Genomic DNA, 13,579 nt, shown 5'->3' on the forward strand with positions numbered 1-13,579 from the left:
GTTTTTAATTGATCCTTTTCTTTCCTTTTTTTCTCTAAAATATGGCTCTTCTAGCCTAAATTTAAATATAAATGTAGAGACTTGACCTTAAATATGATGAGGCTATTTAGAAACATTTTAGTAAAAAAAAATTTTTTCTCACAAAATTTGAGCTTTTTGGACACATTTTAAAACCAAAAAGTGACATTTTCTGTCCGATTAGGGAGTTCATTATCCTTTCTTGGTAACATGTCTGGTTTCCCCGGGGCCTGGTGCCAACATTTACATGCAAGTTACTTGAAACGCATACAAAATGAATTGAAGCCAAATGCACAAAATTGTATTTTTTAAAGCTGTATGAGGACTGTGTTTGTATGTCTATATCAAATTTTGTGTAGCCTGAGAAGCTAAGCACCCACTCATATGAGGGGGAGTTGTTTACATTCAATTTTTATGATTGCGCTTAAAAACCAACCAGCATATTTACTGTGTTTACACTGCATTTTTTAATATTTCAATTGAATTTTATCAACCTTTTGTGTTTCAAAATTTGTTATATTATTCCAACAGCTAAATAATTAAAAAAGAAAGAAAAAAGAATATATGACAAGGCATATTTTAAAAACCAACCAGCATATTTACTGTGTTTACACTGCATTTTTTAATATTTCAATTGAATTTTATCAACCTTTTGTGTTTCAAAATTTGTTATATTATTCCAACAGCTAAATAATTAAAAAAGAAAGAAAAAAGAATATATGACAAGGCATATTTTAAAAAGCTGAGTCAGTTGTCTTGTAACTTTGCAAGGCAAACTTTTTTTGGGTGAGGGGTGGGTGCAGCACACAATCAAGAGAAAGGAAACAAACTGAACTGATTAATAGATGATCATACAGACTTCAACTAGGCATGTTCATTGGACCTTCTTCTTTATCGCGATATCGCCAGCAATATTTATCATGATAAACGATGATGGCGATAATGTGGGCCGCTTCTAAACCCCCTTTATTTAACCAATTTTTACTTTTAAATAATGTTCTTTTATGAACTGTTCTTTATGTCAAGTTTTGCCAAAAAATATGTGTAATTGGTATCCGGTTCTAAAGCCTCATTGCATTTACACATATGCACATATTCTGCAGTTTAAAAGCTGCAAAGGCAAATTTGGCTGACTATTTACTTTTTTAAATGTGGTAAATTTCATATTTTTGAAGGCACATTTTTATCACATTATGTTTTGAAGGATCCAAGTGTGTGAAAATATTGGATCCAACACATAATAATGATAAAATTGGATGCTTTACGCCCAATATTTATTGGTCTCGCTATAATATATTGGACTCGACTGCGTCTCGTCCAATATTTTAAAACTCATAGCTCGACCAATAAATATGGGCTCAATCGATCCAATTTTATATCAAAATATGACTGTCATACCATTATCGTGATCGCAATGAAAATTTATCGCGATAAACACTGTTAACAATATCGTGAACATGCCTAACTTCAACACAGGTCTTTGAACGCTGTGTTGACTAACTCTTGAACAACGGTGTAATATTCTATAAAAAGAACAAAAAAATGTGAATTTTCCTCAAATGGGCAGGTGTTGATTTGAGTAATGCGTTCATTATATGCAAATGTAAAACAATTTGTTATTCTAACCACCTGCTTAAGATTGTGTTTGACGGTGATGCTGGTACCGAAAGTGGAAAATTTTGTGGAACATAAATGTTCACACTTTTTTCCGGGGGCAAATTGAATTTCAGGGTGGTGGGCAAAATTGATGCAAAAAGTGGAAATTTACGTAATTTTAGGGGTTTGCCTCAAAAATGGGGGGCAAGAAACAGCTACCATAAACATAAAAATGTATAGGTCTATAACAAATTAGCAAAATTGGCAAAGCATGAAAAAATAACACATATCTGAAAATTACCACTTTACAGAATTATTCAAATGACAGCTGGGAAGCGTGCTTTACATATCCTCATTAGTTTTTGACATTGGAAAAAGACAGTCTGATATGTAAATTTGATGCAAAATAAGGATTCATATATCTTGAGGCGTATTAATTAACCAACAAAAAAAGTCAAGATTTAATGATCTTGAGGAGTAATTATCCAACAAAGGAATGAAACAATGATCTCATCAAGACTGTTCGGTATCTTTTATAATGCCAGGGTTAAAGAGCATCCTTAGATCTGTATTTTGATGTTATTTTGTCTAACTAAAATGATGACTGCCATGTGTCTAACATGTGACTGCTTTAGAAGCGAATGGATTTATGCACATTTTCAGCATAAAGAAATTGGTGAACCACACTACATGTATCCCGGAAATTCTCTGTGATCTGTGCTGTGATACTTCTTATACACTCAAACGTATCGCTCTAGCATAGAGCCTAGGGTCTGTGGCTCTTGTATGAGAATGTCTACTATTCCACTTAAGATATGAACTTAAAAGGGATCACATGTAGTTCTGTGATAAACATGACATTTCCATCAAAATTGATATTTTTGCTACAAGGAAATAAAAACCTGTACTACATACTCCCAGTCTCCGACTGAGAGGACCGTATGGTAATAGACCTAGCTGCTAGCTCTCGCATCAATCAGTCAGTAAAACCTATGATCAAATTGTCAGGATTACTGTCCTCATAATTGACACTGCAGGAGAACCAGAATTTCAATATAAATTCAAAACTTTATTTAAAAATAACTTCTGTATATTTGTGTGCAATCAAAACTTACAACGCATGTTTCTAAATAAGACCAGAACAAAATGTTTTGAAGCATGCAGCCTTCATATAATAGCTTTGGAACTTTTCGCATTCATGTGAGGTGAATATTTCGGTATTTTTGGCAGCTCATGTTTTGTTTTTAATTTAATAAAGCAAAAAAAATAAAACTTATACAAAATAAAATTGATTATAATCAACAAAAAGACCCTTCAACGATTGATAACGGAAATTAGAATTAAGAGGGGGGAAAATCAGGAACATACCTAGATCATAGTAGATGTGGTATTTTTTTTCAAGATAAATGTTGGAAATGCTCACAAAAATACACAAAAATACACCAAAATTCAGTTTGACTTAAATGTACTTCACACAGCCCTAACCCCACTGAACTACTGTGTACCAAGACATTATTAATGATGCATAATTTAAAAGGTAACAAAATACTCTCTTCATACCCCCCCTGGCCTTACACAGTCTAGCTCATGCTGTTTACTCTGCCATGCCGTGAGCTATTTATTCACACACCACTCAACATGAATTATGTAATACGGTAGCCTCGGTGCAGCTGACTTCACATCCGTGCCAGTCAGCCAGCCAGTCAGCCATTGCTTTGTATTATATAATCTTGCTGCCTGACCTGGCATGGTATATGCAGCTACACTGCAACTTTTGGCACATGTACAGTTGTGGAGTTTCCTGTTTTGTGACAGGTGCCATCACTACAGACTGATATCGGTACCATGCAGCGTTGGCTGAATGCATCTATATCAATAATGCTTGAAATTTATGCTTGACACTACTTATGTTATTGGTGGTTTTTTCTGGAATATTTAACAGGTGTATTGCGAATAAGTGGCATAGCAGGGAGGGAGCAGATGAGGGGGGGGGGAGGCAGAGTGTTTCCCTGACCAAAAATCAAAAAGAGAAAATCAGGAAAGCAAAGAAAAAAGGAAAAGGGAAGGAAGTTGTTTTCTCGAGTGCAGTTTTGAACAACAAACCCCTCGGATGCTATAGACACGCAACCGGGGATAGTATGCCATGGGGGTCTACCTTGGCCAGTGCCAAGCTTTCCATGCCCATGTGTGTGTTTGCATGATGAAGCAATCGGATCATGTGAGATACTTTTTTGCACTTTCAGTTGCTTTGTGCTGTACATAGCCTTTTGTAGCCTTTTGTAGGGTTAGGGTTAGCTTTGACAAATCATTACCTCTTGTGAAATTTTATAAGCTCCTGTTTAAAATAAACTTCAATCATGGACAATCTTCAGTAACTTTTTACAATATCTTTAGTAAGTGTTTAACAATAAGTAGGCCTATATTGTTTCCTGTGCATATGGGCAAAATCAGACTGGGCAATTCCAGCTGAAATCCATTTTATATACATCCCCATATGGGAGACATAACCTTAATCTTCCGCACCATAGGAAGTGTGAACTTCAAACTGGTTACTTGAATGAGTGACTCCATTTGAAACCTACACCCCCTGTGTGGGAGATTTAAGTCATGTCTTCCATAAGGGATGTATGGATTTTGGAACAGCCATGGTTGGCTGAAAACAATTAACCCCATAATTTACAACATCAGCAACAAGGACAACTACAACAAAATGCAACATGATGTTACAAAAAATTTGTTTCCTTACCAACTTTTACAACATTAGGTCCTAATTCTGGATAAAAAGAATTATTCACAATATTTTATCCACAAAACAATGGTAAAAATCTTCAAAGAACTCGATAATTAGCAGTCCAATATCCAGCAACTTGTCAAATCTCTCAACCAAAATGTGAAGATTTTCCCAAATTTCTGAACAATCAAGTGCTATATTTTTTTTTCTGTAGAGGTAAACTCAACTCCTAACACACACACCCACTACCTCTTGTATAAACCCCATGAGTGGAGTTTTCAACCATGGAGTTTCACCCACCCACTATCTATCCACCGAGTTCAACCGTGGAGTTTTACACAAACAAGTACATAATCGACTTACTGTGGAGGTCTTCGAATCAGAAATTGAGGGTGATACCCCCTCTCATGGCTCAAAGACATTATTTTTGAAGCTCACTCAACCGTGGAGCTCCATAGTTGGATCAGCCTCCACAGTTGGTATGTGTGTAAATATGCGAAACTCCAAAGTTTAATGTGGATATAAACGCCACACACACACATACAATTGTTATATTTTAATACTTTTTACTTTCCCTGAGCTGCACGAAGTTGTTTTTCCAAGTTAGCCACTAACTTCTTCAGACCAAGATTGTCCTTTTTGAGACCCAAAACCTCATCCTTCAGCGCATTGTTCTCTTTTTCTAAAAACGATGCCCGTAATACAATTTGGTTCTCTTTCACTCTTCGGGCATCCCTTGACCTTTTTGCTGCAACATTATTTTTTCTTCTGCGTTCCCAGTATTTGTCGTCTTTCTGTTCGGACGGGACAAAAATTTTGCGTGATTTCTTGATCATTGGTTGGGGTTTCAGTTCTTCCTCAGAGAACTTCTTTTCTCTGGGGTTGAAGACACATTCTCCCGGTACCGTGGCAAGGGCTACGTCTGTCGATGATAAATCAAAAGGAATGTCAACTTGAACAGGGCTCGGTTCTCTTGGTGGTGTTGGAATACTCAGCGGTGATTGAGGAGTCTCTGAAATCAGATGGGAAGAAAAGAAAAACATTATTAGGTCATAGAATAAAAAAACCATTCATAAATTACAATTTCTGATATATAAAAGTACAGTTTTCCCTTTTCCTAGGTGAATTTCATAACACGCAGCATACCTTCATTCCCAACATGCAATCCAGGCCTGTAATCAGGATTCTTTTGTGAGGAGTGTAGAATTTCCAAAATATGGACCTTTATCCAAAATAAGTTTGTTTACAATGTAAAAGTGGACACAGACTTTTTCTGTCTATTTTGAACAGGTTTTTACATAAAAAAAATGTTTCCTTACTTTGTTATTTTTTCTTTCTAATTTGAACCTTTTTGGGAACATTTTGTCCTTTTCCCCAAAAAACCAAAAAAGTGGACCTCATGAATATGCAAGAATACAAAACACGGGGACTTTGACTGGTTGCAAATGGTCTGTAATATCATCTTGATGACGCACGAGTCAATCTGCTGGGATCTGTGAACTGTGTCTGTGAACTTCTTGATTAGTTATTTTTCTATTACACCCATTTCTTTCACAGTGTTCTGAAGACACAAATATAACATTTCTTTTCCCCTTACAAACAAGATTCACTTGATTTATCATGAATAGCATACACAATTAATGATTTATCACTATGAAAGATACCCAGTCTGTTCATAATGGGGAAATGAACCATAAATCGTTCTTTCTGGTGTTTTTTTTTTTTTTTTGTTACTTTTTTTAAATAGTTTTCAATGCTTATGAGTGAATTTACAATTCTTTAAATTGTAACAATAGGGTAAATGAACCTGTGAATCCAATGCGGGTTGACGACTCTTTTGACTTTATGCGTTTGTTGGTAATACAAAACAAACTTTTTGCACTGTCATTTTTATGTAGTGGAAATAAAAGGTAGCCCATTGAAGCAAGAAATCAAATATTTCATGAAATCAAATCAAAGGGGTATTATATTTCTGTCTGCAATCTACCACCAGTCTTCTGCTTCCCAGTTAGGTCTATACTACAGCAGTGCTATGAATTTTAGGAAATTCAGCTAAATATCACAGGAGAAAAAGGACATAACCTGGGGGACATAAATCTATAAAAAATCAATTTTCATTATATCTAAATCAACATATTATTGAAAAATAACACTTTGCTGTTTTGCAAAAAATTCATTCTACAAATCATATATATTGAAAACTTGCTTGATTTATTGTTGTTAATGAGTTATGTATGTTTTACTAAAGTGTTGTTGTTTCAGCCCTCTTTACAATATAACTCAGGAACCACAGGACCCACACTCGCTATGAAATGATCAATGCAATTTTTGCTAAAGCTCACTACCATTCGCAAGATGCTGTGAATTACCAAATCGCAAACCTTAAGAAGGATTGGTTGCGGATATGGATCATTTCAACCCACTTAGTTTGAAATACATGTAAAGCTATCATCAAATCTATTTTTCAAACTATGTTTTTTCTAGGGCTCAACCGATTATCGGATCGGATATTGGGATCGGCCCGATATTGACGATATCGGTATTAGATCGAATATCGGTAAAAGATTTAAAAAATTAAAATTGTGTTTTTTTTTAAACTTTTTTTCAAAGTTTTTCAAGTTTTCGTCAACTTTGAAGAACTATTGGGCCTATTCTGAAGTTCTAGGATCATTCACAGTTAATTGGAAAAAAGAAATGGAAAAAAAAATTACAGTTTGTTATCTTTAATATGCAAACCATTAATCAATATTTACCTCTTCATGTAGCACATATTATAAATGCATGGAAAACCAATGCATGTACAATATGTGATACATGAAGAGGTAAACATTAGTTAATAAGAGGTTAATGGTTTGCATATTAAGAATAACAAACTGCAATTTTTTCGTTATTTGTTTGTATTTTTTTTTCAAATTAACTGTGAATGATCCTAGCACTTCAGTGGTTCTCCAAAGTCGCCAAAAACTTTTTTTACCGATATCGAATCGTATCGGATATCGGCCGATATTACGACATCGATATCGGATCGTAGACAAATGCCATATCGGTTGAGCCCTACTTTTTTCGACCCCTATAAATGTACTTTTTCTTTTATATTAGGCATGGTTCAGACCAAACTATATTTTGGGCCATTTTAGCTCAGTAACGTAAAAGTGACAGTTGAAACTCTTGTTACCCCCTCAGAGATTCGGCTATAAATATATTTCAATGCATATTCTTAACATTGACAAGATGAGAAGAAAGTATGTGATTTCATGTAATTTCATGTCAGATTTCAGACAAAAGTTTTATTCATTCAGACATTCACAATATCTCTGGACATTTTTCTTAGGGACTGGTAGGTTACAGGAAACCAAATTATATCAAAATTATTTACATGTATTTGCTTGAAGCAATGTTGTAACATCTCGACAAATTAAGAAGATTTCTTTTCACAAAATGATAATAACGATAATAGTTTCAAATGGTCCCTCAAATCATTTTGCACCAAACAAAATAAGAGAAATAGCCATTTTAATTCCAGCACCTACATGTAGTTAGATCGTGTGTATATTGGCAAATCTATTGGTTATAATCTGAAGATTCTAGAATTTATTAAAAAATTCCAGATTTTGTCACAAATACAAGAACTTATGCCTTATTTATTGCATGGTATGTTTTGTTTTCAATTAGAATTTTGAGGAAAACATTGAGAGCTTCCTCTAGCATCTTACATTCTCAACTAGTTCATTTAAAGTGCCAACTGGAAACTTTTAGTGATCATCGTCCCATAAATCCTTTTTGGAAGCTCAAACACATGTACAGTCTCTATTAAAAACAAAACTGTAAAAATGTATTGTATTTTTCTTGTCTGTGCCCCCGAAGTTTTATTCAAACCAACCCCCCCCCCCCCTCCACCCGACCCTGGCTACGCCCCTGCCCGAGACAGTGCCCCAGGACAGCTGCCAACCACCAATAGGATAATTTCATGATCTATCTTTGGAATCACTTTCAATACACCAAGGGCTATTAAATCTGAGTAAATATTGCATGCAATTTTCTGCGAATCCATACAACGTTAATGCTACTTTGATCGCAACAAGCACTTCAGCAGTGAGCAATTTAGCCATCCGCACCTGTACAGTAATTTGAGCGGAAGATACAGGTAACCATGGTGATACTGTCGTGGAAACTTGCTTACTTTGAACCTGGTCAAATGCATGACAAATAAAATCATAACAATTTGAAGGCCTTTATAGATCACTTCTGAAGCAATACTGGGCAAAAGAGGTTTGTTTGTTCTTGCTACTGAATATATATTTTTCATGATGTATATAGATTTCAAACCTTGGCTTTTCAATCTGAAAACGCTGTACATTTGTAAAACAATCCATCACATTTTGGATTTGACGCAAGCAGGTGGTTATGATTTTGATTTTAGTTTCATTTATATGGTGGGCTTGTAAAAGCCTTACAAGCCCACACCTGGATTACCTCATGGATTGCACTTCTTTTTAGACAAAAACGCCGCTTGCAAATATAATGTGAGCAGAAAAGGTCGCTTGTTGGGGTGAAAACAAAGACATTTTTATTGTATTGATATTGGACTGCTGCAAATGTGCGAGTAGGAAAAAAGGTCGCTTCTTGGGGTGAAAGCAAACAGCTTTTTTGTTTTACTCAAATTGATACTGGACTGGGTCAACATCTGATGCGAAGATTTAAATTAGAATTACGCAGTTCGTAAATGTGGCCCCACACAAATGTGTGTAAATACCAAAGGTTTATAAATATAAATAACATATAATGTACATAAAAGCTCATTACTATTCATAAATATGCAAATAACATGACACAAAACTATACAGTACATCAGGCCACCATATCCTATCACCGCGCATACCATGTTTAAAGTTGATCGGTTATTGCGTTTGAGCTGCACAGTGGATTAATGAATTTGCTTTCGCCCAGATAGCCAAACAAAGAACCTGACAGCCAAACAACCAGGCAGGTGCGCAACCATTTGGATGATAATATAAGCCCCACATACATACATGTGTGGGGGCCACAAACAAAGACCAACAACATAAACAATAAACTCCAAGATCCACTGTCCTAAGATGAACAAAATATTAATACAATGACCAGAAGTAGAAATTAATGAAATACAATGTAAAGAAAACAGAAAAAAACGTAATGAAGTGGAAATGGAAACAGAAAATAATAAAAGAAAGAAAGAAAATAAGAAAAAAATATATCAAAAGAGAAAGTTAAAAAAAAAATTTGTTGAAAAAAATCACAGAAATTTGGCTACACAAAAATGCCAATTTGGGAAAAAAGGTCTTAGGCACTGGATGAGCAATTATTCCATGCTCTACTAAGCATCCAATACTAATTCAAATGAAGTTAAATAAACAATTATAAAAATGGTCAACTGACCTGTGGATTGTGTTATGACCAGACTTTTCCGCTTTATCGAGCCATGATCTGAACTTATTTGTGACACGATCGGACAATCAGATATTGGCATAAATAACACTAATACTCTAGTTGCTTTTTGGCAAGGGGGAAGGAAAGAAAAAAGGAATAAGAAAGAAAGAGGAAGAAGAGAAAACTTTTTTCCTTGTTTGCGATTTTGAACAACCAACCCCTCGGGTACCAGAGACGTGCACAGGCCAACCTTACCACGGGGGTGTAGCTTGCCCGGGCCAAGCTTCCCGTCGCCATATGACTGTTCGCATGATGACACAATCACATCATGTGGGATACCTGCCCGTGCATATGCTTTTGGAATTGAGGTTTTTTGATGTTTGGTGCGGTTAGGGTTAAGGAGTAAAAACAATAAAAAGTTCATAACTTTGCAACCAAGTGGGCCTATGCTAGGGACATTTAGCATCAGTAAGCTTAATGTTGAGTCCAAAGTTTACCGTTTTCTAAAATCCATTTTCCGTGTTGTAATCCGTGTTGTAAAATTTGTAAATCCGTGTCATGAATATAGCTTAAAATGTATAAACAATGATATTAATGTCACAATAAAGTATTCAATATCGTGATCATTATGCTCCGATTGGAATATTCTCACCATAATAGGCAGACTATTACGATGTTTGGAGGGATATAGGGGGTTCATGTCTTGGTAATACTAAACTGCTCAAATAAAGAAAGTCCGCAGTCATGTAACCCGTCCTATACCAAAACCTGATCTTGTTATGAAAATTTGATTGATACGGTTGTGTTCAGAATCTTGTTAGCTCTAATTTGATACCAAATTTGATACCAAACACTCAAAAGTGACAAAGACTGATACCAGTTTATGGCATTTGGTGCATTTTCAAAAGTTGCAAATCAAAACGATAACGCGGGTCGAAATTGCTTAGCGTGGCAATGTGGTCAAGCTTGCTTGCCCACGATGAACCCATGTCGACTATCCCAAGTGCGCGCGCTTTATTCAATTGTTAATTTAAAACGCATGGATTGCTACAGTGCTTTACTGATGAATACTAGGCACGATGCGATCGATATGACCTAGCGGTTGTTTCGGGCTATATCAATGGTCGCGCTGTACCATTCACCTCTATAGCTCCGCGTGGTCCATTTTTAATTTGCAACTTTTGAAAATGCACCAAATTTCATATACTGGTCTCAATCTCCCTGAATTTAGAGTTTTTGGTGGCAAATTTGGTATCAAGTTGGAGCTAACAAGATTCTGCATACGACTTTATCAATTAAAAGTTCATAACACGATCAGATTTTGGTATAGGACGGGTTACATGACTGCGGACTTTCTTTATTTGAGCAGTTTAGTATACCTTTATTTTGGTATAAACAGTATTTTAATAGAAATTGACATACACAACTCATGATTGTTTTTAACATTTATTTCTCTTATCTTTTAACAATTTTGTCACATCATACAAAAATGTCATTTTCCGTGTTGTACCTCCGATTCCGTGATTTTCTTCCGTTTTCCGTAAAACTGAAAACTTCGGACTCTAGCTTAATGTACTGACATTAAGGTATAGTATTGGTAATATTTCCGACTTCAGTTCTGCATGTGAACCAGATCATGTCTGATTGTCACATTTGGATAGGAGATATGCTATATCGTCAAGAAATCAGGTTTGAAGTAATTTATTTATTTCTCTCTCAATTTCTTGGGGATTCAAATAGGTTTGTCATTTATACTTCGATAAGTGGGATATCAAGCAGAAAACAGGAGTATACGAAGTCAACCAATAATGATGCAATCAAGAAAAATTACTTGCAAGCAGGGGTCGATTTAGAAAATAAAAGTTACATGCACCACTGCAGTTTTTCCTTGAATATGGGCTGAATATCACACAATTTTACATGCACAGGCAACATTTTACATGCACAGAACCAATGTTACTTGCATCTGTGCATGTAAAACCCCTCTAAATCGAGCCCTGCTTGCAAGTTGCATGATATAAATAATTAATTACTGCAAAACAATGAATAATGAAATAGTTACCTCATTATTTGAAAAAAAAATATTACAGGAAACATAGCATTGACTTTCATTAGACTTATCGCCAATTAGAAATGGTGATATACATAAGTGTGGAGAGCGAGCGATATCAAACTGGCAACGCAAGAGACTACCACATAGCCTAATTGCACCTGCCCCCATTTACTACCATTAGTAACCCCAGTTTAGTCTACCTCATGATGTGGTTAAAAATAGCAAACTGCAGAGATGGAAGAAAGTATAATATAAACACACTTATGCAATTATATAATATAGAAGTACTGGGTGCTAATGGTAGCAATAGCAAATAGACAATTTTATTAAGTCACTTTCTGTCGAAGAATTGCAAAATCAAATCTGTGACAATTAATTTGTTATTGCAGAGACCCAGGGAACATGGCTATTACTACCATCTGTACATTTGTACAATATCACCTGTTTCATGCCCATAGGGTAAAATATAATAATAAATTATTTAAATTATTTTGAAGAAACATTTAATCAAGGCTAGCAAAATATAATATTCTAATCCAAATTTAGCTCTTACTGGAAATTTGAAAATCATTTTTAGGCAACAGTAGCTAACAGTGGATGAAGGAATGTGTCTGGACCTCTTTCATACACATTGCCAATGGCCATACAGCACTGCCATACATTACTACATGTATCTGTATGCTGCACCACTGAAGCTCTTTCTAATTTTGATGTAGATTAGTTTGGGCAAAGGGGTTATGTTTAACAATATTAAAAGGAAATAGAAATTTATAAAGACATATAATGTCTTTGTAAATATTTTTGTAAAGAATGTTTTATATTCTATCGCAAAAAAGAATTTATCCTTTCTAGTTTGTACAAGTTGTCATGTTTTTTTGTTGCTGCTGCCACTGTGTCTTTGAAGTGTACAGCAAAGCCACACCCTGTGGCTGTCAAGACTTACTGAGAGCCCAGTGCGAGGCCCGTCTGAGGCTGAAATGGTATGCTAGGATGTACTCAATGCCACCAAGTCCAAAAGTAGTGCTAATTTTGGACACATTATATATAAAACTCCAAGTGACTGAAATATAAAGCACACATGCTACAAGGTCACACACACTAAAATCTAATAAGCTGAGATTTTATCTTCAGGACTGAAGTGTCCATATATGATATTTGTTTACATGATCAGTATCATATGATGTACGTGGTTAACAAAAATACTGGCTGCCATAGAAACTGTTTCCCAGAAGGGATGGATAGCAGAAAAAAAAAAAAAAAATAATGAAATCAATCGGTGCTTTAAAATAAAATTTTGATAAGATTACACAAGCTGTGAGCTTTTTCTTTTCCATATTTTTCTACTTTTTGTATACTGTTTTAAATTTTATTATTGTTACTGTCGCTATTGTCACATTATCATCATCAATAGCAGCAGCACATGCATAAAAACCCTATAATACCAAATCTTTTAACTTTCATGTTAAACATACTTGTTCACACAAATAGCTAAAGACACAGATGGTATAATTAATGATAATGATAAATATCTACAAAAACCACAACAATAAATAAACAAGTAAAAGTATGCATGAAACAATTGATAGTTAATATTTAATATGGATGATAATATAGCCGAAATACACTACAAAAAACAAAAAAATAATGTCACAGGGATGTATAATAGAGTACTATCTACAGTAGATAGCAATTAAGTCAGCGGAAATGTCTGAAACAGTTTGATTAGGTTTACATTGGCTTGACCTGGACGATGCAAGGATCAACACACTACACTA

General features: G+C 35.0%; 1 protein-coding gene across 1 annotated transcript in view; it reads right to left on the reverse strand.

Moving 5' to 3' along the window:
- Nucleotides 1–3,051: 3,051 nt before the first annotated feature.
- The window catches only part of LOC140160508 (thyrotroph embryonic factor-like), a 44,104-nt gene continuing 33,576 nt past the window's right edge, over nt 3,052–13,579 (reverse strand). Inside the window, exon 3 of the mRNA XM_072183742.1 lies at nt 3,052–5,357. Coding sequence (XP_072039843.1) covers nt 4,912–5,357 — 446 coding nt within the window. The 3' untranslated portion in view covers nt 3,052–4,911. The remainder of the gene's footprint in view (nt 5,358–13,579) is intronic.

Source organism: Amphiura filiformis, chromosome 9 (assembly GCF_039555335.1).
Source record: "Amphiura filiformis chromosome 9, Afil_fr2py, whole genome shotgun sequence".
Taxonomy (NCBI): domain Eukaryota; kingdom Metazoa; phylum Echinodermata; class Ophiuroidea; order Amphilepidida; family Amphiuridae; genus Amphiura; species Amphiura filiformis.